The 25,825-nt window shown below is 42.6% G+C and overlaps 1 protein-coding gene and 1 non-coding gene across 2 annotated transcripts in view; both read right to left on the reverse strand.

The window, feature by feature from the left end:
• SCAP (SREBF chaperone) overlaps positions 1 to 25,825 on the reverse strand; it is a 97,947-nt gene that overhangs the window by 37,239 nt on the left and 34,883 nt on the right. Inside the window, exon 2 of the mRNA XM_020916028.2 lies at positions 8,540 to 8,759. Within this exon, the coding sequence (XP_020771687.1) occupies positions 8,540 to 8,661 (122 nt within the window). The 5' untranslated portion in view covers positions 8,662 to 8,759. The remainder of the gene's footprint in view (positions 1 to 8,539; positions 8,760 to 25,825) is intronic.
• LOC139033787 (U6 spliceosomal RNA) lies at positions 19,564 to 19,672 on the reverse strand. Its single transcript, XR_011486267.1, has one exon. It is a non-coding gene; the product is annotated as a U6 spliceosomal RNA (small nuclear RNA).

Raw genomic sequence — 25,825 nt, forward strand, 5'->3', positions numbered from 1 at the left:
AAGTGAAAGTGAAGTCGCTCAGTCATGTCTGACTTCGAGACCCCATAGACTGCAGCCTACCAGGCTCCTCCATTCATGGGATTTTCCAGGCAAGAGTACTGGAGTGGGTTGCCAAGCTACATGCACTCAAATCCTTGTCTCGGGGAGACCAAACTAAAACATGCCCTCTACCCACTAAATGCTAACCAAACTCTAGTGTATCCTTCAAGGCCACCTCATCTCTCCACCCCAAGCAGTTAGGCATCTCTCTTCTACACTCCCATGACAACCTGCAGACACTGCTCTTCAATTCACCTGCTTAATTAATGTAAGATATGTGAGACAGGAACATGTCCTTCTAACTTCCGCATCCTCATACCAGCCACATGGAAGATGTTCAAGACATGCAGGCTGAGGCTGTACTGAGGACTAGCTTCATGATGTACACCTATGTGGCTGCACAAGACCCCATGTTCAGAAGGGTCTGGAGCTTGGGGTTTAATGCTCTGCACTAGATATATATTCTTAACAAATCTATCTTTTGATTTGTGTTTCATAAGCCAAGTAAATCACAACAGCGCATGATGTGGAGTATAGGTTCACAGGTGGTCCCTCCACCCTGGGACAGGTGCGTGACCACCAGCACCCCTGCCCACCCCCTCCCAGTCCAGGTATCCATGTGCTGCTGCCACCTACAGGTGCCCAACCAAAACCAGAAGGGCTGTTCAGCAGCTCACACCTCGCTGTGTCCTGGAGCTGGGTGAAGTGTCGGCTGTGGCTTATCCCAGGCTGGCTGCACCACAGCACATCGGATGGGCAGGAGCAACTTGGCAGCAGCAAGCCTTTCACCCACTTGCATCTGAGCATACTCCAGCACCTTTAATGATACTTTCCCCCTGCTTTTTGAGGAAGCAGCCCTGCACCTCCATGCTGCACTGGGTCCCACAAATGATGGTGTTATGATGGGAGCTCAGGCGACACTGAAGACACACAGGAAGAGCAACCAGAAAGATGGCATGCAGAGACGTGGCACAAGACTCCCCTCTGGAGACACCAGCAGTCGAACATGCTTCCTCTCTTCCCTTCTCAGGGGAGAATAGTACAGAACTAGGGGTGGGGTGGTGGAAGTCTAAAAGGGTAAACTGCTGAGATCTCCTGACCTCTCTTCTGTTTGAGGAAGTCTGGGTTGATAAGGGCGCCTTTGATCTCCTCCAAGCCCTTCAGAGCTTTTCCGGAGTTTGTGTGCGGGGCCAGGGGTAACTTCTGCTTGGAGGAAGCCTCTGGCTTCGGAGTGCTGAACAGGACCCAGGAGCGGCTGCTGTAGCTGGGCCCCTGGCTCCTGCGTCTGGGCTTTGGGAAACAGGTCCATGGTGCTCTGGGATGTCCTTCTCAGCCAACCAGCCCAGCTCTCCAAAGCACAGGTGCAGACCCAGCTTCTGTTACTCAGATTTCTTTCTCATTCATGAAAAGAATCTAATCATGTTCAGAGTAGTCACAAGGGTACAGAAAGAAGGAGCCTGTTCTATAAGTCCCAGTGTGCCCACCTGCAAAGAGCCATGATGATCGTGGGGAAACCTGAGCCATGGCAGACACCGGAGAGAGGTTGAGAGCAGAGGCCACCACAACCGAGACGTCCGGTATCAGCCTGAAAGGGCTGCTTTGCTCCAGAGGAAGAGGAGGAGGAAAGGGCCATGTCTGCACTCAGATACCCACACATCCTGCAGGACTCGCCTCCTTGAGGAGGTTCGGAATGGTCTCATCGTGATTCCAACTTGCTCTCTAAGGTAAAATTCACCCTCTGTAACCACGAGCAGCACATTATGGAATCACAAGTGACCCAGTGACCCCCACATAAACCTCTGACCCACAGGGAGGGCAACTCACTGGCCTGGCACCCAGACACTGTTCCTTCCCGCCACGGCGCACCCACCACTTTCCACAGCAGGCCCAAGCAACAGCACCCTCTGCCTTGCTGGGCCGCTACCGGGTATCCTGGTGGCCTAACTAGCTCTAGGAAGTGTTAATAGACACCTGCTGCCACAGCGCCTACTTGCTACAAGTTTCATCAGGTTTTCCCAAAGGAAAGAGCACTCATGGCTCCCAGGGTGATCCTGTGATGATGAACAGGCCCACAGCTCAGGAAGCTGCTAGAGCCAGAGGCAGTGAGAGCAGCAGTCCCTTCATCAAGCTGAACGAGTCTCTCGCTCCACATGCAATACAGGGAAGCAGGTGAAAGGAGCCTGGGCAGCTAATGAAACCACTAAAAGCTGTCTATTCACTTCTCCAAAGAAGACATACAGATGGCCAATAGGCACATGAAAAGATGCTTGACAGCACTAATCATCACAGAAATGCAAATTAAAACTACAATGTGGGGGTGGGAGGAAGGTTCAAGAGGGAGGGGACATATATATACCTACGGCTGATTCATGTTGATGTATGGCAGAAACCGACACAATATTGTAAAGCAATTATCCTCCAATTAAAAATAAATAAAATTTAAAAAACACAACAATGAGGTACCACCTCACACTGGTCAGAATGGCCATCGTAAAACTGTCAACAAGTAATAAATGCTGAAGAGGATGTGGAAAAAATTTACATTCCCACCAGGAGTGGTGGGAATGTAAACTGATACAGCCACTACAGAAAACAGTATAGAGGGTCCTTAAAAAATTAAAAATAGAGCTACCATACGATCCAACAATCCCACTCCTGGGAATATATCTGGCACAAACTCTAATTCAAAAAGGTAACAGGTGTGCTCACTTCGATAGCACATATTATACAAAAAAGTAACAGGCGCTTTTAGGTTCACAGCAGCACTACTTACAGTAGCCAAGACATGGAGACAACCTAAATGTCCATGGACAGATGAATGGATAAGATGCGGCACATAAAAAAAAAAGGATTATTAGTCATAAAAAAAAGAATGAAATAATGCCATTTGCAGCAACATGGATGGACCCAGAGATGATCATATGAACTGAAGTCAGCAAGAGAAAAACAAGTACTCTATATCACTTACATATGGAAGCTAAAATATGACACAAATGAACTTATTTACAAACAGAAACAGACTCACAGACATAGAAATTTAAAACCAGTTACCAAAGGGGAACAGGGAAGGACAAATAAGGAGTTTAGGATTAGCAAATACAAACTACTATATAAAAAAATAGATAAAACAAGGTCCTACTCTACAGCAAAGGGAACAATAGTCAATATCCTGTAACAAACCATAATGGAAAGAATATGAAAAATAGTATGTATACATGGATAACTGAACACTTTGCTGTAGAATAGAAACTGACACAACATGATAAATCAACTATCCTTCAATTAAAAAAAAAATTACAGGAACTTCCCTGGTAGTCCAGTGATTAAGGATCCACCCTGCGGGGGCTTCCCTGGTGGTTCAGTGGATAAAAATCTACCAGACAATGCATGACACATGGGTTTGATCTCTGGTCCAGGAACATTCCACATGCCAAGTGGCAACTAAATCTGTGCACCACCACTACTGAAGTCCACGTGCCTAGAGTTCGTGCTCTGTGACGAGAGGCCACTGCAATGAGACGCCCACACACCACAACCGGAGAGGAGCCCCCACTCACAGCAACTAGAGAAAAGCCATGCAGCAAGAAGACCCAGCACAGCCAAAATAAATATACAAAAACTATTATTTATTCTTTTAAACTATTTTTAACAATAATAATAAATGCACAAAATTAAAAGAAAAGAAATCCAATGGCACTGCAATTGTCTGTCTCAGGCTAAGACTGTGGGAGAGTCTGTGTTCAGCATTACTGTCTGGCACAGTTCTTGGCATATACTACAGCCATCTTGATTGAGGTGGCTATAAAATTCAACGGCATGTGCTCTCCTCAACACCTATTACATAGGGCCGCTGCCTCAAAAAGCCTCTCTGTTCTCTGTCTAGGCAGATCCTGGCCCACTGGCCTCTGGCCCACTGCAACTGAGACTCTCTTTCTCCAGCTTCTTGATCAAGGAGCAAACTCCCTGCAGTGAGTTATCAGAACCAAAGTGTTCTTCATAAAGTTCACGTCACCACAGTGGAGTGGAGAAACCACAGATGTGGATCCGCCACACAGACCTACCAGTTGCAGCACATACCACTTACTATCTCTCCGTACAAGTTTCATCATCAGCAAAGGAACTAGGGAATAACCACCTCCTCCAAGGATGTCAGGCAACCAAATGAAATACCATGTGTGGAAGCACTTGAGCACAAAGCCAGTGCTCAGTGAAGAGGAGTCTTCCACTCCCTCTCCCAATCCCACTCTGAGGGTCCCCCACCCGCTTCTCAGGACTGATGCTCAGCCAGACACACCTGTGGGATCTAAGACAGGCATCGGCCCAGCTTGGCTGCAACTGGGCTGCTGCTGCTGCTCTTCAGTCACCAAGCTGTGGCCGACTCTTTGTGACACCACAGACTGAGGCAAGCCAGGCTTCCCTGTTCCTCACCATCTCCCGGAGGTTGCCCAAGTTCAAATCCACTGCATCAGTGAGGCCATCCAACCATCTCATCTTCTGTCACCCTCTTCTCCTCCTACTTTCACTCTTTCCCAGCATCAGGGTCTTTTCCAATGAACAGGCTCTTCGCATCAGGTGGCCAAAGTCCTGGAGCTTCAGCTTCAGCATCAGTCCTTCCAATGAATATTCAGGGTTGATTTCCTTTAGGATTGACTGGTTTGATCTCCTTGTTGTCCAAGGGACTCTCAAGAGTCTTCTCCAACACCACAGTTCGAAAGCATCAATTCTTCGGCACTCAGTCTTCTTTTATGGTCCAACTCTCACATCCGTACCTGACTACTGCAAAGACCATAGCATTGATTACACGAACTTTGTTGGCAAGGTGATGTTTTTGCTTTTTAACACACTGTCTAGGTTTGTCATAGCTTTCCTGCCAAGAAGCAGTCGTCTTCTAATTTCATGGCTGCAGTCACCATCCACAGTGATTTTAGAACCCAAGAAGAGGAAATCTGTCACTGCTTCCACCTTTTCCCCTTCTATTTGCCATGAAGTCATAGCACTGAATGCCACGATCTTCATTTTTTGAATGCTGACTTTTAAGCCAGCTTCTTCACTCTCCTATTTCACCCTCATCAAAAGGCACTTTAGTTCCTTTTGCCTTCTGCCATTAGAGTGGTATCATCTGCATATCTGAGGTTGTTGATATTTCTCCCAGCAATCTTGATTCCAGCTTGTAACTCATCCAGCCTGGCATTTTGCATGATGTGCTCTGCATATAAGTTAAATAAACAGGGTGACAATATACAGCCTTGTCATACTCCTTTCTCAACTTTTTGAACCAGTCAGTTGTTCCATGTAAGGTTCTAACTGTTGCTTCTTGACCTGCATACAGGTTTCTCAGGAGACAGGTAAGATGGTCTGGTATTCCCATCTCTTTAAGAATTTCCCAGTTTGTTATGATCCACACAGTCAAAGGCTTTAGTGTAGTCAATGAAACAGAAGTAGATGTTTTTCTGGAATTCCCTTGCTTTCTCTATGATCCAATGAATGTTGGCAATTTGATCTCTGGTTCCTCTGCCTTTTCTAAACCCAGCTTGTACATCTGGAAGTTCTTGATTCACATACTGCTGAAGCCTAGCTTGAAGGATTTTGAGCATAACCTTACTAGCATGGGAGATGAGTGCAATTGTCCAGTAGTTTGAACATTCTTTAGTACTGCCTTCTTGGGAATTGGGATGAAGATTGACCTTTTCCAGTCCTGTGGCCACTGCTGGGTTTTCCAAATTTGCTGACATATTGAGTGCAGCACTTTAATAGCATCATCTTTTAGGATTTTAAATAGCTCTGCTGGAATTCCATCACCTCCACTAGCTTTATTGGCAGCAGTGCTTCCTAAGACCCACTTGACTTCACACTCCAGGTGAAGTGATCACACCATCGTGGTTATCCGGGTCATTAAGATCTTTTCTGTACAGTTCTTATGTGTATTCCTGTCACGTCTTTTTGATCTCTTCTGCTTCTATTAGGTCTTCACCACTTCTGTCTTTTACTAAGTCCATCACTGCATGAAATGTTCCTTTGATATCTCAAATTTTCTTGAAGAGATCGGTAGTCTTTCCCCTTCTGTTGTTTTCTTATATTTCTTTGCATTGTTCATTGAAGAAGGCCTTCTTGTCTCTCCTCTGCTATCCTCTGGAACTCTGCATTCAGGTGAGCATACCTTTCCCTGTCTCCCTTGCTTTTTGCTGTTCTTCTGCAACTGGGCTACGCTGGTTGCTAAATACTGTTACTATCACATTTGCCTCTTCCCCTATCCCCCACCCCATTATAATTCACCCTGAGTCAAGGAATGTTCCATACTTGAGACCTTAGCCACAAAGGTCAGCAAGTTTCATACCAGAGGCCCCTATTGTAAATCCAAGGACAATTTGTTTTGAAACACATGTGTGATATCAAATTATTCATTCAAAGATACATCCCAGTTGCACCCAGCTACACTGACAGCTGCTACCCACATCACACACTCCCTGTCTGGGAAGCTGTCTGGACCTGGCTGGCCAAATCCAACCCTCAGAAGGGGAATGGCAAGAGGAAACACCCTTTCCTTCCTGGTACTAGAGCTGTCCTTGAGGAGAGGAAGTCACAACTACCTCTTCAACTGCCCATTGAGCAGCCAAGTTTAATTCAGAGTGTTCATCTATTATGGATTCACTTAACACCCTCCCAGGTACAAAGGCACATACACAGAGGCCATCACAGAATTGAGAATTGATGACAGGGGAGCTGGACACCACCCACCCCTATAGAAGGCAATAGGAGCAATAATGACCATGAGTGTCACCACAAACTGCTGCTCCAGAAGTCAGAATAAAAAATACTATTAGCTGAGATGTGGTAGAACTTTTCAAGACAGACACACAGTCTAGTGTTCTCAGCATGTAGGCCCCTGGCCTGGGAAGTTGTTCAGAGACGCACATTCTTGGCTTCACCCAGACCTGATGAACGAGAAACTCTGGGGTAGAGCCTGGCAGTTTTGTTTAACGGGCCCTCCTGGTGATTCTGATGCTAGCGCAGCTTTAAGAACCACTGCCCAAGCACATGGGCCGGGCCTAGAAAAGGATGATTCTGAAAGACAGAGATGCGTAAATTGACTTAAAGAATACAAGCAAAACCAAGAGCTGGGTTCTCAGAACACTCCTAATTCATCAGGTGCAGGATAAATCCATCTTACCATGTACAACACAAATTAACAAAGTTTAAACAAATACACTGAGCCAGAGTGAGGAGAGCTGGGGGGACAGGTACAGGCACCAGGATCCCTGGCCTGGATCTGAACTCCAGTTTCCCTGCTCATTGGTTGTGTAGACCAGGCAAGCTCTAATCCTCCATCCTCCCTTTGGTTAAATGAAAATATAACTGGATCATTTCCCAAGGTTTTTTATGAGGATTAATGAGACATTTAATTATATACCTGCTGAAGCACCCAGCAGGAAATTCTCAATGAATATGCTCATCTTTCCTTGTCCTAATTAAGGAAGAACTTGGGATCATTAACAACTGAACAGCGAGTTCAGTCCTGAACCATCCTTCTAGCACAGCAAAGTAAACTTCTATAAACATTAGAGGTGCAATGAATCTGGAAACCAGAATTCTTCCCAGAGACAAGGACAATGAGGTGGGCTCTTTTCTTGTCGGTGTTTGAGAGCCAAAGGGGCCCACTGGTTATCACCTTACATCAAGCCTCTCCTTCTACAATGTCTTCATCAGCCACAGCTTTCAGGTTTCTCTAGGGCCCTGGGACAGCACAACAGACATGGAGAAAGGGCAGCACAGCTCTCACAACAGTGCTGTTGACTACGGCAGGCCCCAGGGGTCAACCAGAGGTCAGAAGGAAGCTCCCCATGAACATAAGAGAATGACCAGAGAGGGACTTGCCTGGTGGTCCAGTGGTTAAGAATCACCTTGCAATGCAGGAGACACGGGCTCAATCCCTGGTCCAGGACCTAAGACCCCACATGCTGCAAGGCAACTAAGTCCACATGCCACAACCAGAGAGCCCGCACGCTGCAACTACTGAGCCCACACACACCTAGAGAGTCCACGGAACAAAAGATCCCATGTGAGGCAATGACAATCTCATGTGTACAAAACCCTATCTGTGGGATTAGCCTGCAACATTGATGGTATCCCAAGAACTGTTGAAATGGACTGTTCTTGCAACACTCCAAGGCTCCTGTTCTTAACTGGATGCCAAAAGGAAGCTACCACTGCTGAGAAGGAAAGTTAAAAGATCACGTTTTCATTCATCCTGCAGTTTCTTAGAAACATCTCAACGTTATTTTGAGAAATTCTCAATAATGTGAACAAACCTGGTGACTTAAATTAGGGTGAATGTGGACTGTTTCAGTGCAGTGGCTACCACCCCAGGACTAGAGCTTCCCACTGGTGGGCCCGAATGAGCCTCAAGCTCCACTGTGTAAAAAGACACAGTCCAAGGGCTACACAACAGTCAGGGTTAGGAAGTCTACTGGCCCACCATATCCAGGGTAACTTGGAAACATACCAGCAGGCTAAGATGCAGAGCCCCGTGAAGAGAATGATGGGGATGGGGTAGGACGCACAGAACAGCCCATGGTTGTAGAAGGCCTGAGATATCTTCTCACGCAGCCTTTCAGTCAGGGTCATCCTCAGCTGAAGTCACCTTGCTGCCATCCCGGAAAGTGACCATGGATCAGCCTGGCATACGCTGGATGGCACTGACAATGTACACCATTTGCAGACACCTGGCAAGAAGAGAGAAAAGCAAATTAGCAAAGAGTACCTGGCTGTGAACACTAAGGCACCCAGGGGAGGTGGCAGGGATGTGGAGACCGAATCAGGATGTGTACAGGCAAGAAGAGCTGGAGACATCAACCCCAACCCATGCACGCACACAAACATGTGCACAATCTTGGTCCGCTCCTAGTGACTGTGGGCAGGGTCCAAGTAAGTCTAACCAAAGACACCAAAACACTGCCCCTCTAGCTCTAGTAACAAACTCTCAACCATCTTCCACATCAGGCACTTTCTTAAAAAGGCCACTCCCTCGAAAAGGCACTGTTCTCACACGTGGCACGGAGAGCACGCCTGTGTAATTGACATCACCTTCAGCTGCTCTCAGCCAAATGGACATTCTGGAAACCCTCCCCCCTGTTCTCTGTGCAAAGGCCAGACCAAGAGAAATCCTTGGGGAAAACCATACAAGGACTAATCCCTCAAAAAACACATTTCTTGCACAAACAGTGATTCACTGATAAAGAACGTTCAGTGAGATCAGCCCTCAACGTAAAAACACCAAAAAGCCTAGGCCCCTGACATAAAACAAGCTGCACTGCAAGGTGGAAGTCTCTGCTTCTGGTCCCGAGTTGTTCTGGGAACATATAGGGCAGAGGGCCCCTTCTGCTCCTGCTGCCCAAGCCATCTCCTTCTCTGAGTGACATCAGGCAGCGCGACTCAGAACACCAGCTTTCTGCACAAGATCCACCCTGCACGGACTGTCAGTTAAGGTCCCCTCCCTGACCCCTGCCAGGCTGGTCATGTCTGTCTCCCTGGACTTTGACTTCTGAGAAAAAGAAGCAAAACTGGACATGGTGGTGCTGAATCCTCCCCAAGAGGTTCCGGCTCCCAGATCACTGTGCTTCCCTGGTTCCAGTCCTTTCTGAGGACTCAGGAGGTCTTCTTCCAGCCATGCCATATCCTTCCAGTTAAGTCTCTCGTTTGTCTGTGCATTGCTTCCCAACAGAAGCTTGTGCTGGAAAACTTACACCCCCAAAAATCAGAATATCAAATTCTAATAGAAGGGCCCAGATATCTAGAATTGCTTTCCCTCCTGAGCTCTCCAATGAAATTCACGTTTAAGTCTACCTCTGGACTTCCCCGGTGGTCCAGTGGTTAAGAATCTGCCTGCCAATGCAGGGGACACAGGTTCAATCCCTGGTCCGGGAAGATTTCACATGCTGTGGAGCAACTAAGCCCATGGGCCACAACTACTGAGCGCGTGTACTAAAGACCATGAGCTGCAACTACTGATGCCCGTGCGCACGACAGCCCGCGCTCCACAGCAGCAGCCATGGCAAGGACGGACCACGCAGCACAACTAGAGAGCAACAACTGCCCCCTGCCCGCTGCAACCAGAAAAAAAGCCAGCCTACAGCAATAGAGACCCAGCACAGCCATCAATAAATAAATAAAAATAAAACCATATTTCTTAAAAAAAAAAAAATCTACTGCTCCTGTTCCGTGTTGCTATTTTCCAGTCTCTGCTGCACGGAACCTGCCCAGACGTGTTTCTTGGCATGATCTGGCTCACTGATGAAACCCAGGCCAAAGAGATGATGCCTCAGAAGTATGAGAGCAGAAACAAGAAGCAAGAGCAGTCACACCACTGCCAGTCAACAAGAAGGGATCCACTCCATCCACCTTCCTGGAGGCACAAGCCTCAAGCATGCGTGCAATTCTCCAGTCCGAGAACCTTCTAAGGAAAGACGCCACAGAGCCCTCTGCGGGTCAACTCAAAAGGCAGCAGGCAGGGGAGCCAGCAAGTGACAGCCCTGCCCAAGTAGCAGAGCTGCTGACAAGAGCCGACCCCTCACCTGGGGGCTCCGAGCTCACGAAGGTCTCAGGCCGGGGCCGCGGTAGGCCCCGCAGCTGCACTTCCCACCAGCATAACCCATGACTCTGGGGAAGCGACTTTTCTGCTCCTAGGCCCCAACTCTCCATCCTGCCCCAAGCGGGAAACAAACACTAACGAGAAACATGTCTGTGGAAAGACACTGTCAGGAACAAGCTGGAGCGTTTCCAACCTCAGTCCTCTGCCAAGCCCCACATTTCTTCCCTTAAAGGTCCCCAAACCAAGCCCACCAGGAAACTGTGATCCTACTAATCCCCATCTCCTTCTCAGGACTCTTCTGTTCTCTTATACATGAAATTACTAATATGAGAAAAAAACCAAAAACATTTCCCTTCCATTCTGCAGCAAGTACAAGTCTTTTTGACATGATCTTAGTCATTTTCAGTTCCCATTCATCTCTATTACTTATATTAATTGCTCATTCTCATAGCACCTGGGAAACAAAATCATAAAACAAACAAAAATAAGAAGTCCAAATTCTAGTTTATGACACAGCCCACCTACCTGAACCTGGCAAGAGAAATACTCATCTTCCCTCCACTGTGTTCACTTTGACACAAAGCTATTCCAAAGCACAATTTATCCAACCTGGACTGAAATTTTCTCTTTCCTACATTGCCCCACACTTAAATTTCTTCAGCTCAAAATCTACACTCTGAACTCAGCTTCCTGAATTTAAAGAGACAACAGTTTTTATGTGATATATACACATACAGTACAATGTTATTTGGCCATAGAAAGGAATGAGGTTCTGATATACACTACGACATGGATAGACCTTGCAAACATGCTAAATGAAATAAGGCAGACGCAACAAGACAAACTTTATATGATGTCACTTCTAAGAAACATCTAGATTAGGAAAATCCGTAGAGACAGAAGACAGATTAGAGGTTACTAGGAGCCTGGGGGCAGAGAGGATAGGAAGTTACTAATTACAGCTTTCTGGGGTGATGAAAAGTTTTAGAAATAGATAATGCTGATGGCTGCACAACACTGTGAATGTAATTAATGTCCCTGAATTACACAATTAAAAATGGTTAACATGGCAAATGTTATGTTTATACATATTTTAACACAATAAAAATAACATAAAAAATTAAAAACATACTTTTAAAAAATAAAAAATAGTAATTTAAAATAATTTTTAAAAATTAAAAATAGACACAATATGTAGAAGGGACGGAGGCCCTGGGGGCCTGAGCGGACCTATTACACAAAAATGTAAATGATCTTGTCCAGTGCCTTCACGGGACACCCTGCTACAAGCAAAAACAAAGGGCTCTGCTGTTATAGACCCAAATTATAGAGCTGTATGTATAAAGAAAAAAAACGATTGGAACCAGGACAAAGAACAGCCCTGGAGGAAGTCTACAGAGAGGACAAGCCCAGATCAAGTCAGACCCACTGGCTCAGAGGACAAAGGGCATCAAAGAACAGGAGGAGTCCCTGAGGGCAGACTGGGGAGGCAGACTGGTGCCACTTTGTCACGAGCTTGCTGAACCCATGATTCTGAACCTGCCCCAAACCAGATCATAAATGTCCAATTTTAGAAAAATCCATACACATAATATACATTAACACAGGACATTTTTTTTTTAAGAGATGATGGTCTATTTATTTTGTGCCTGTATTCACCAAACTTTCAGCATTTAAAATTCTCTTCAACCAACTCACAAAAGTTAAACACTCAACCAAGAAAAATAAATGTGTCAAAGCCCCAAGGAGAGAGTAGGAAAAGAGATGCAAAAAACGACATAGACTGCAGACTCTGTCTCAAAGCTTTCCAAGATCATTTGTCGAAAAGCCTTACCATCTCCCCTAAATTTCAGCCATACTGGACCCATCATGCTTATTCTTACCACAAACATTTACTGACTATCTTCTTTCACTGGAATAAATAACCAGAAGTTAAACTGCTAGGAAACATAAAACGTACTATACAACCTAAGACTGCCAACATATTTTCCAGAGTACCCACACCGTTTTACACTTCCACCAGACAGACTTCGTTTTTGGCATCCTCACCAGCGTTTGGTATTGCTACTATTCTTTATTTTAGCTGGACTAATAGGAGTGTATAAGTATCTTATTTGATCTTGATTTGCATTTCCCTCATGGCTAGTGAGAGGAAAAGGAGAAAAGGAAAGAAACACCTACTTGAATGCAGAGTTTCAAAGAATATCAAGGAGAGATAAGAAAGCCTACCTCAGTGATCACTGCAAAGAAATAGAGGAAAACAATAGAACGGGAAAGACTAGAGATCTCTTCAAGAAAATTAAAGATACCAAGGGAACATTTCATGTGAAGAAGGGCACAATAAAGGAAAGAAATGGTGTGGACCTAACAGAAGCAGAAGATATTAAGAAGAGATGGCAAGAATACACAGAACTGTACAAAAAAGGTCTTAATGACCCAGATAACCACAATGGTGTGATCACTCACCTAGAGCCAGACATCCTGGAATGTGAAGTCAAGTGGGCCTTAGAAAGCATCACTACGAACAAAGCTAGTGGAGGCGATGGAATTCCAATTGAGCTATTTCAAATCCTGAAAGATGATGCTGTGAAAGTGCTGCACTCAATATATCGGCAAATTTGGAAAACTCAGCAGTGGCCACAGGACTGGAAAAGGTCTGTTTTCATTCCAATGCCTAAGAAAGGCAATGCCAAAGAATGCTCAAACTACCGCACAATTGCACTCTTCTCACATGCTACTAAAGTAATTCTCAAAATTCTCCAAGTCAGGCTTAACAGTACATTATCCATGAACTTCCAGATGTTCCAGCTGGATTTAGAAAAGGCAGAGGAACCAGAGATCAAATTGCCAACATTCACTGGATCATCGAAAAAGCAAGAGAGTTCCAGAAAAACATCTATTTCTGCTTTATTGACTACAACAAAGCCTTTGACTGTGTGGATCACAATGAACTGTGGAAAATTCTTCAAGAGATGGGAATATCAGACCACCTGACCTGCCTCTTGAGAAATCTGTATGCAGGTCAAGAAGGAACAGTTAGAACTGGACATGGAACAACAGACTGATTCCAAATTGGGAAAGGAGTATATCAAGGCTGTATATTGTCACCCTGCTTATTTAACTTATATGCAGAATACATACATCATTCGAAATGCCAGGCTGGATGAAGCACAAGCTGGAATCAAGATTGCTGGGAGAAATATCAATAACCTCAGATACAGATGGGCAGATGACACCACACTTATGGCAGAAAGAGAAGAGGAACTAAAGAGCCTCTTGATGAAATGAAAGAGGAAAATGAAAAAGTTGACTTAAAACTCAACATTCAGAAAACTAACATCATGGCATCCAGTCCCATCACTTCATGGCAAATAGATGGGGAAACAATGGAAACTGTGAAAGACTTTATTTTGGGGGGCTCCAAAATCACTGCAGATGGTGACTGCAGCCATGAAATTAAAAGACACTTGTTCCTTGGAAGAAAAGCTATGACCAACCTAGATAGCATATTAAAAAACAGAGACATTACTTTACCAACAAAAGTCTGTCCAGTCAAAGCTAGTTAAATCACCTTTAAAGATCTGACAGAATTTATTAGTGAAGCCATCTGATCTTGGGCTTTTTCCTTCTGTGTGGGAAGTTTTTAAACTATTAACTCAATCTCTTTATCTGTCAAGTCTATTCAGATTTTCTATTTCTTCTTGAATAAATTTTGTTTGTGTTTCCAGGAATTTGTCCATTTCACCTAGGCTATCTAATTTATTAGCATAATATTTGCTGTTCATAGTATTATAGTCATTTTTATTACTGAAGGTTGGTGGTACTGTCCCGTCCCCACTTTCTGTAATGATTCCAGTTATTTGAGCTTCCTCTTATTCTCTGTTGATCTTTTAAAAAAACAAACTCTTGCTTTTATGTACTTCACTATTTTCCTAGTCTCTCTGCATTTGTTTACATTCTAGTCTTTATTATTTTTTTCCTTCTGTTTGTTATGGGTTTATTTTTCTCTTTTCTAGCTTCTTCTTTTTCTTCTTTCTCTAATTTCTTAAGGTTACTGATCTGAGCTGTTTTTTCTCTCTTAACACAGGCACTAATAGTTGTAAATTTCCCTCTAAACACTACTTTAGTTGTATCCCACAGCTTCTGTATTTGTGAATTTTTTGTTTTGTTTGCATTCATCACAAAAGTATTTTCTAACTCCTCACGTACTTTCTTCTTTGATCCACTAGGTATTTAGGAGTTGCTGAGATTTCCTTATATAATATATTCTAGATATTCTAGATGTAAGTCCCTGCCAGACATGTTGTTCACAAATATTTTCTTCAAGTCAAGTCTGTAACCTGTCTTAAAAACTCTTTTCACAGACTCTATGATAGAGCCAAAGCTTTTAATCTTTGATGAAGTCTCATTTATCCTATTTTTTTCCCCCTTTATGGGTCACGCTTTAGGTGCCATGTATAAGAATTCTTCACCAGACTTCCTTGGTGGTGCAGTGGATAGGAATCCACCTTTCAAGGCAGGGGACACAGGTTCAATCCCTGGTCTGGAAAGATCCCACACGCTGAGAAGCAACTAAGTCAGTGGGCTGCAACCACTGAGACAGTACTCTGGAGCTTGTAAGCCGCAGTTACTGAGCCCACATGCCACAACTACTGAAGCCTTCACTCTATAGAGTCTGTGCTCTGCAACCAGAGAAGCCACCACAATGAGAAGCGATGAGAAGCTCATGCAAAGAGTAGCTCCTGCTTGCTGCAACTAGAGAAAGTCCATGCAAAGCAATGAAGACCCAGCACAGCAAAAAAAAAAAAAAAATGTTACGATAAAAAATAAATTTTTTAAAAAGAATTCTTCACCAAGCCTTACTTCTGAAATTTTTCTCCGATGTTTCCTCCTAAAATTTTTAATTGTTGTGTATTAGTGGCTCAGTGGTGTCTGATTCTCTGCGACTCTACAGTCCATGGACTGTAGCCCATGGAATTCTTTAGCCATTTCCTTCTCCAGGGGATCCTCTGGAACCAGGGATCAAACCTGGGTCTCCTGCATTGCAGGCCCTTCTTTATTGTCTGAACCCACCTTAAATCTATGAAACATTTGAGTTACTTTTTGTGTAAGATGTGAGGTTAGGTTTGAGTTGTTTTTCCCTGTGGATAACCAATTGTTGCAACACTAAATGTTAAAAAGACTACCTTTCCTCCAATGAACTGCTTTGGCACCTGTCTTAGCCCTCTGGGCTGTTACCACAGAAATAGCATACACTGGGTGGCTTAAACAATAAATATTTACTCTTCACACTTCTGGAGTCTAGGAAGTCCAAGTCAAGGCACTGGCAGGTTCCGTTTCTGATGAGGGCCCATTTCCTGGTTCACAGACGGCCGTCTTCTCACCGTGCCTTCACATGGCAGAAAAGGGAGGGAGAGCTCTCTGCGGTCTCATTTACCAGGACAGGTAATCCCATCCATGAGGACTCCACCCTCACGACTTAATTATCCCCCTAAAGGCTATGACTTCCTAATATAATCACACTGAGGGTTCCAACATAAGAACTTTGGGGGACACATTCAGTCAAAAAGCAACTGGCTGGACTCGTGTGAGTCTACTTCTAGGCTCTCTAAACCGTCCCGCTGATCTGTGTTTGTCCCTCCCTCAGTGCCACGCGGCCTTGATGACTGTAGCTCTAAAGTCCTGAAATGGGTAAAGAGATTCCTCTCATTTTATTCTTCTTCAAAATTGTTTTACCTTTTCTAATTTCTTTGCCTTTCCATATAGATATTAAAGTAATCTTGTCTACGTCTAAAAAAAACTTGCTAGAATTTTGACAGGAATTACAATAAACTTGCATTATCAATTTTGAGAAGAATTGACATTGCTACTATGTTTAGTCTTCCAATCTATGAACAGAATATCTCTATTGATTTAATCTCTGATTTTTTTTTTCCCTTGGCAGCACTGCAGCTTATGGGATCTTAGTTCCCCAACCAGAGATCGAACTCACGTCCCCTGCAATGGAAGTATAGAGTCCTAATCACTCACAGGAACTCCCTCTTTAATCATTACTGTATTACTTTATCATTTTGGGGGGGGGGGGTAATTCCATTTTTTTTTCCCATTTATTTTTATTAGTTGGAGGCTAATCACTTTACAACATTGCAGTGGTTTTTGTCATACATTGAAATGAATTAGCCATGGATTTACATGTATTCCCCATCCCGGTCCCCCCTCCCACCTCCCTCTCCACCCGATCCCTCTGGGTCTTCCCAGTGCACCAGGCCCGAGCACTTGTCTCATGTATCCAACCTGGGCTGGTGATCTGTTTCACCCTAGATAATATACATGTTTCGATGCTGTTCTCTTGAAACATCCCACCCTCGCCTTCTCCCACAAGTCCACAAGTCTGTTCAATACATCTGAGTCTCTTTTTCTGTTTTGCATATAGGGTTATCGTTACCATCTTTCTAACTTCCATATATATGTGTTAGTATACTGTAATGGTCTTTATCTTTCTGGCTTACTTCGCTCTGTATAATGGGCTCCAGTTTCATCCATCTCATTAGAACTGATTCAAATGAATTCTTTTTAATGGCTGAGTAATATTCCATGGTGTATATGTACCACAGCTTCCTCATCCATTCGTCTGCTTACTGTATTACTTTAATCATTACTGTTTTTAGCATATAAGTGCTGTACATGTTTTGTTAGATTTACACCCAATTTCTTTTGACTGGTTCTGTTTTCAATTTCAGTTTCCCCATGTTAATCGCTAGTACAAAGAAATATAACTGATTTCAATATGTTGCTCTTGTATCCTGCATTTGAGCTGAACTCAATAATTAGTTCCACAGTCTTTTTTGTACATTCCTTGGGATTTTCTAAGTAGAATATCATGTCAACTGTGAAGAAACATCTTTCTTTCTTCCTATAATGTCCACACACACTTTTACTGCACTCCATCTCACCCCTTCTGAGACTTTGATAACATGAAAGATAAACATTTTCTTACTGTCCCAAGGGCCCCTGAAGATCCCTTCATTTTTCTTCAGTTTATTTTAAAAACCTGTTGTTCAAATACATAGGTTTTACCCTTCTACCTTCAAGTTAACTGACTTCTTAATATATCTCTATTCTGTCACTGAGTTCACTCAATGAATTTTAAATATAGTTTCAGTTATAAAACTTCCAATTTAAATGTCTATCTTTCTATTTGTTTCAGAAATGTTCAGCCTCAAGGAATAACGGGGTAGTCCAGGGGTAAAGAATCCGCCTGCCAATGCAGGAGGCACAGGTTCGATCCCTGGTCCAGGAAGATCCCAAAAGCTGCGGAGCAACTAAGCCCACGTGCCACAACTACGGAGTCTGTGCTCCAGAGCGTGGGAGCCGCAATGCCTGAAACCTGCACACTACAGACCTGTGCTCCACTACGAGAAGCCACTGTGATGAGAATCCTGTACTCCACAACTAGTGAGCAGCCTCCACCTGCCATAACTAGAGAAAAGCCCATGCAGCAACAAAGACAGTTCAGTTCAGTTCAGTCGCTCAGTCATGTCCGACTCTGCGACCCCATGAACCGCAGCACGCCAGGCCTCCCTGTCCATCACCAACTCCCAGAGTCCACCCAAACCCATGTCCATTGAGTCGGTGATGCCATCCAACCATCTCATCCTCTGTCGTCCCGTTCTCCTCCTGCCCTCAATCTTTCCCAGCATCGTGGTCTTTTCCAATGAGTCAGCTCTTCACATCAGGTGGACAAAGTATTGCGAGTTTCAGTTTCAACATCAGTCCTTCCAATGAACACCCAGGACTGATTTCCTTTAGGATGGACTGGTTTGATCTCCTTGCAGTCCAAGGGACTCTCAGGAGTCTTCTCCAACACCACAGTTCAAAAGCATCAATTCTTCGGCACTCAGTTTTCTTTATAGTCCAACTCTCACATCCATACATGACCACTGGAAAACTAGCCTTGACTGGATGGACCTTTAAAGCATGGCCAAATATAAACAAACTTAAAAAAAAAAAAATGTGCACCCTGGATTATTAGAGCCAGGTTTTAACTAATAATTTTAGTTTAAATTCTTTCTTGATTCCAACATCTTTGTTATGTCATGGTGTCCATCTGTTGACTGTCTTTTCCCCTTAAGACGGTAAGATTTTCCTGATTGTTTACATGTGGAGTAACTTTGAATGTCTGGATACTATGCTATGTTATTCTGGATCTTGTTCAACTCCAATAGAAAATGGTGGGGTTTTTTTTTTTTTTTTTTTAGTTTGTAATTGGACAATATTTGCTTTACAATATTGTGTTGGTTTCTGCCATTATCAACATGAATCAGCCAAAGGTATACATATGCCCCCCCTGAACCTCCTCCCACCTCCTACCCCAGCCCACCCCTCCAGGTTGTCACAGAGTCCCTGATTTGAGCTCCCTACATCATACAGCAAATTTCCACTAGCTATCTATTTTACATATGGTAATGTATATGTTTCCATGCTGCTCTCTCAATTCATCCCACCCTCTCCTTCCCCCACTGTGTCCACAAGTCTGTTCTCTATGTCTGCATCTCCACTGCTGCCCTGCAAATAGGTTCATCAGTACCATCTTTCTAGATTCCATATATATGCATTAATATATGATATTTGTCTTTCTCTCTCTGACCTATCTCACTATGTATAACAGGTTTCAGGTCCCTCCACTTCATTAAGACTGACTCAAATGTGTTCTTTTTTATGGCTGAGTAACATTCCATTGTATACATGTACCACAGCTTCTTTATCCACCGATCTGTCAAAAGACATCTAGGTGTTTCCATGTCCTAGCTATTGTAAACAGTGCTGCAGTGAACACTGGGGTACATGTGTCTCTTTCAATTATGGTTTTCTCAGGGTATATGCCCAGTAGTGGAATTGTTGGGTCATATGGTAGTTCTATTCCTAGTTTTTTAAGGAAAAAAAATACGGAACACTTCAGGAATTTGCGTGTCATCCTTGTACAGGGGCCATGTTAATTTTCTCTGCATTGTTCCAATTTCAGTATGTGTGCTGCTGAAGTGAGTGCACATTTTTGTTTTAGCAGCAATCTCCCTAATTAGGTCCAATCCACAAATTCCTATCCACTCTCTCTGGGCTGTGGTTCCAACATCAGATCATTTTAAAGCCCCTGCGGTACCATTCTGACTTGTCTCAAGCATATTGTGCAGATTCTGGCACATGACTTGGACAGCAGCCTAGCCTTTGGTGTGCTGTTTAGGGTCAAATGCACAGATAATATTTAGGAGAATCCGGAGTTCATACACAGTATTACGGGTTCACTTTGTCGAGTTCCTTCCTCTTTACAGGGCTTCCCTGACAGCTCAGCTGGTAACGAACTACCTGCAATGCAAGAGACCCCGGCTTGATTCCTGGGTCGGGAAGATCTGGAGAAGGGATAAGCTACCCACTCCAGTATTCTTGGGCTTCCCTTGTGGCTCAGCTGGTAAAGAATCCACCTGCAATGAGGGAGACCTGGGTTTGATCCCTGGGTTGGGAAGATCCCCTGGAGAGGGAAAGGCTACCCATTCCAGTATTCTGGTCTGGAGAATTCCAGGGTCTGTACAGTCCACGGGGTCACAAAGAGTTGGAAACAACTGAGCAACTTTCACTTTCCTCTTTACAATCTTCCCAAGACATTCCAGCTCCCTGAGGACCTTCTGTGGGTCTACCGGCAAGAAAGGAAATGATGTCATTTCTTTCTACTGCTGAGCACCTCCCACAACTGTAACTGCTTCCCAGGTCAAGCAGTAAGAACTGAGAACAAAATCAGCAAATTTCTCCATGCTCTTGAGACCATAATCCCTGTAAATAAAAGGATTCCTCTCCCCGCTGGCTGCCGATGTCACTATTGCCTTCACCACCACAAAATTTCATGGGGGTCAAGAGCAGGAGAAAATGGAGGGGAAAAAAAACAAACAAGACACAAGATTTTCTTCCTGCATCCTTACCCTCCAATCTCTTAAGAAGTCCCTTTCTCACTCCTCAGACTAGAAAGACAGGCTTCTCTTGGACTTCTGTCTATACTTACTGTTCAGTTCCAGGTTCTGGGTTACCTTTGAGTCCATGCTAGAAGACACTCTATGGAGAGGAAAAACAAAAACAAGTTTCCTTTCCAATCGGTGGTCCATGCAATCGGCCCTAGTCATTTAATTGCATTTAGCCAAAAAGACTTCCCAGGTGATGCTGGTGGTAAAGAACCTGACTGCCAATGCAGGAGATGTAAGAGATACAGAGAATGCGCTTCCCTGGTAGCTCAGCTGGTAAAGAATTTACCTGCAATGCAGGAGACCCTGGTTCAATTCCTGGGTTGGGAAGTTCCCCTGGAGAAGGGATAGGCTACCACTCTAGTATTTTGGGCTTCCCTGGTAGCTCAGATGGTAAAGAATCATCTGTAATGCGGGAGACCTGGGTTCGATCCCTGGGCTAGGAAGATCCCCTGCAGGAGGGCACAGCAACCCACTGCAGTATTCTTACCTGGAGAATCTAACAGACAGAGGAGCTTGGTGGGCTACAGTCCATAGGCCCGCATGGTTTCGGACACCCTGAAGCTACTTAGCACACATGCAGCCAGAGGCAAAGGGTACTGTGTGCTTACTATATGCTGACCCAAATCAGGACCCTTACATTTTCACTTGTTTGTTTTATTTTAAGGCTATGCCATGCAGACTTAATTCCCAACCAGGGATCGAACCCGTGCACCCTCCATGGGGAGCATGGAGTGTTAACCACTGAACTGCCAGGGAAATCCCAGAACCCTTACATTCTTAACATAAAAATCTTAAAGTTCTGGGTACCTTGCCATTAATGAAACCTTCCATATTATGGCCTCTGGTCTGATTTTTCAATCATATCGTTATTCCATTGTGAGAAGCATGGCCTTACTGTGTTTAGCAACTTTTCTAAAAAGAATATGTACTTTTCCAATCAGAAAAAAATATAAGTAAAGGATATAGGCAAAAGACGCACAACAGGACTTCCCTGGTGGTCCAGTTGTTAGAAGACTCTGCAATTCCAATGCAGAGGGCATGGGTTCTATCCCTGGTTGGGGAAGTTCCACATGCCGCGTGGTCAAAATAAAGCACAATGAAGAGAATGGAAGGAAATGCTGGTAACAGTGGTTGTTTTTCTCCATGTGATATTCTTACATGCAGAGGCAGTTTAAGTCAACTTTCAGTACTTTTAACCTTTTTATAACAACTACTGAGTCAACATTGAGTACACTTTTAAAGTTTAGCATAAAATATTACAGAAAAGCACACAGATTAAAAGCACACAGCTCCATGAAAGTAAACATAGCCATTTGATCTAAATATCAATCAAGAATGAGAGTATCACCCCCAAGTCACCTTTTATGAGCTGCAATGGCAATTACTTCTCAATTATAAAAGTGGTATATATGGACTTCTATCAAATAGTACCAGAAGGTAGTTCTGATTTTAGTTATCTTAATGCTTATTATCTTCATAGACTGTCAAGATATGTAATATTCACTTTTACAACTCATACAAAATCTTCCATATGTTTTCTACAGGTTGATTCTAAAACTTGATAACCATTAAAAAAGCATTTGGAGTAGCTACTAATGAAATTTTCATTTACTGAGAAGTCTCTAGCAGGGCTGACAGAAGTTGTATCTCTCCTGAAGCCTGGAAGAGATGATGGCTTCAAGTGCAAAGACAACAATATGAGACTTCACGGAATACAAAAACTCCATGAAGCATGGCACCACCAAAGGAACACAGTAATTCTTCAATTACTGACCCCAAAGAAATGGAGATCTGCAATCTGCCCAACAGAAGATTCAAAGTATTTGTTTTAAAGATATCCTTAATGAGCTGCAAGAAAAGACAACTCAGTGAAGTCAGAAAAATAATACATGAACAGAAGTGTTGGTCACTCGGTTGTGTCCAACTCTTAGTGACCCAATAGACTGCAGCCCACCAAGCTCAGGCAAGAATACTGGAGTGGGTTGCCATTTCCTTCTCCAGGGGATCCTCCTGACCCAGGGACAGAACCCAGGTACTCTGGCATTGCAGATGAGTTCTTTATCATCTGAGCCACCAAGGAAGTCACATGAACAAAAGGAAAAATTTAACAGAGAGACATTAAATCACAAAAAGAACCAAACACAAATCATGGTGCTGAAAACTAAAATGAATGAAATGAAAATACACTAGAAAGTATTAATAACAGACTTAATCAAGCAGAAGAAAAAAATCCATGAAGTCAATGACAGGTCATTTGAAATTATCCAGGTAAGGTGAATGAAGAGAAAATATGAAAAAGTGAAGAAAGCCTTCACAAATTATGGGGTATGAAGAAAAACGACCTAAGCACTGTTGGAGTCCCCAAAGGAAAAGAGAGGGAGAAAGGGGCAGAAAACTTATTTAAAGAAATAATAGCTGAGATCTTCCCAATCTGTGAAGAGATTTAGACATCCAAGTTTTTAATAGGTCCCCCAAAAGATCTCGAAACACACCATAATGAAATCACCTAAAATCAAAGACAAAGAGAATTTAAAAAGTGACAAGAGAAAAAAATTCCTCACATACAAGGAAACTCCCATTAGGCTACCAGTGGATTTCTCACATATTGCAGGCCAGGAGAGAATGAAATGATTTATTCAAAGTGCTGCTGCAAAAAAAAAAAATCTGCCAACCTATATCCAGAAAAGCTGAAAACTCTAATTTGAAAAGACAGATGCACCCTAATGTTCTCAGCAGTACTATGTACAACAGATAAGTACCCCTTAAAAGATGAATGGATGAAGAACACGTGTTCTTTATGTGATACACACATACCCCCACACACATACATACAATGGGATATTTCTCAGCCATTGAAGAAAGAAAGAAATATTGCCATTTGCAGCAACATGGATGAACCTAGAGTACATCACACCAAGTGAAGACAAAGACAAGTATTACATAATACCACTTAAATGTGAAATATAAAAAATAATACAAATCATCAACAAAAACAGGATCACAAAGCAGGTCTTGGTAAATTTAAGAAAGTTGAAATTATATCAAGCATCTTTTCCAACCACAACATTATGAGAGTAGAAATAAACTACAAGGAAAAACAACTACAAAAAATACAAACAGGTGGAAGACAACATGCTGCTACACAACAGTGGATCACTGAAGGAATCAAAGAGGGATTCAAAAAATACCTAGTGACTGATGAAAACAAAAGCACAATGATCCAAAACCTACAGGATACAGCCAAAGCAAATCTAAAAGAGAATTTTATAGCAACATAACCTTATTTCAGGGAAAAAAATCTCAAATAAACAACCTAAACTTACACCTAAAGCAACTAGAGAAAAAAGAACAAACAAAACCTAAAGTTAGTAGAAGGAAAGAAATCATAAAGATCAGAGCAGAAATAAATGAAATAGAGTAAAGCAACTATATTCCAATAAAAATTAATAAAATAAAGAAATGATATAGATGAAGAAAATAATATCAAAGGTCAATGATACTAAAAGCTGATTCTTTGAAAAGATAACAAAACCTGATAAACCTTTAGACAGACTCTTCAAGAAAAAAAGGGAAATGACTCAAATCAAAATCAGAAATGAAAAGGAAGTTACAACTGACAACACAGAAATACAAAGAATCATAAGAAACTATTACATTTTTGTAAAATATAAATGTTCAGGTATTGCTTTTTTCCTCCAGAGCTCCAGATATGTTTCTAATGAGCAGCCATGTTTAAAAGCAACTGGACTATATGATGATCTTTTACTTTTATCTAGTTTGTTCCACTTTTTCTATTTCATATTCAGTGCTCCCATTTCATTTAGTTTTCTAATTTCTCCATCCCTTCTTTATTTTAACTTTCCTTCTCAAGCCTTTACGAAGCATAGTATATATATATATATATATATATAGCAATATATATATAGCAATATATATATAGCAATATATATATATATATAGCATGTATGATATATATTTTAGAAAACTAATGAATTTTTGCCTAACTAAAGAATTTATGACATTTTGATTCCACTTGTTTGACTTAGTATGAATAGAATGCTAGATTTCTAATTAAAAAAAATAGATATGCAACAAGAAACAAAGGTTTACTGTATAGCACAGGGAACTATAGTCAATATCTTGTAATAACCTATAATGGAAAATAATCTGAAAAATAATATATGTATATATGTATAACTGAATCACTTTGCTGTGTACCTGAAACATTGTAAGTCAACTATACTTCAATAACATATATATTTTAAAAACAGACTATTATAGCAACTGTACACCAATGAAAAGGACAACTTGGAAAAAATGGAGAAATTCTTAGGTACAATTTCCTAAGACTGAACCAGGAAGAAACAGAAAATATGAACAGACCAATCACAAGTACTGAAATCAAAACTGTGATTAAAAAACTCCCAATAGGACTTCCCTGGTGGCCCCGTGGTTAAGAATTCACCAGTCAATGCAGGGGACACAGGTTCCATCCCTGGTCCAGGAAGATTCCACATGATGCGGGGCAACTAAGCCTGTGCAACAAAACTCCTCAGCCCACAACCTGAGTGCCTGTGCTCTGCAACGAGAGACGCCACCGCAATGCGACACAGGGAGAAGCCCATTCACGACTAGAAAGGAGCCCTCGCCCTCTGCTGCTAGAGAAAGCCCATGTGCAGCAACAAAGATCCAGTGCACTCAAAAAAAGCAATAATGACCACTATTTTTTTAAAAATTAATAAGAAAAAAAAAAAAGAAAGAAAAAAAAGTGTCTACCTTAAAAAAAAAAAAAAAAGACAACTGTCAACAAACAAAAGTCCAGAACCAGATGGCTACATGGGCAAATTCTGTCAAACATTTAGAGAAGAGCTAACCCTTATCTTTCTGAAACTGCAAAAAACTGCAGAGGAAGGAAATCTTCCAAACTCATTCTGTGAGGCCAACCATTACCCTGATATCAAAACCAGACAAACATACCACACACACACAGAATTAACAGGCCAAGATCACTAATGAACACAGAAATCCTCAACAAAATTTTAGCAGTCCAAATCCAACAATACATTAAAAAGATCATACACCATGATCAAGTGGAATTCATCCCAGGGATGCAAGGATTTTTCAATATCCATAAATCAGTGTGATACCACATCAACAAATTGAAGATTAAAAACTATATGATCATCTCAATGGA

The sequence above is a fragment of the Odocoileus virginianus genome, unplaced genomic scaffold (genome assembly GCF_023699985.2).
Source record: "Odocoileus virginianus isolate 20LAN1187 ecotype Illinois unplaced genomic scaffold, Ovbor_1.2 Unplaced_Contig_2, whole genome shotgun sequence".
NCBI classification, from domain to species: domain Eukaryota; kingdom Metazoa; phylum Chordata; class Mammalia; order Artiodactyla; family Cervidae; genus Odocoileus; species Odocoileus virginianus.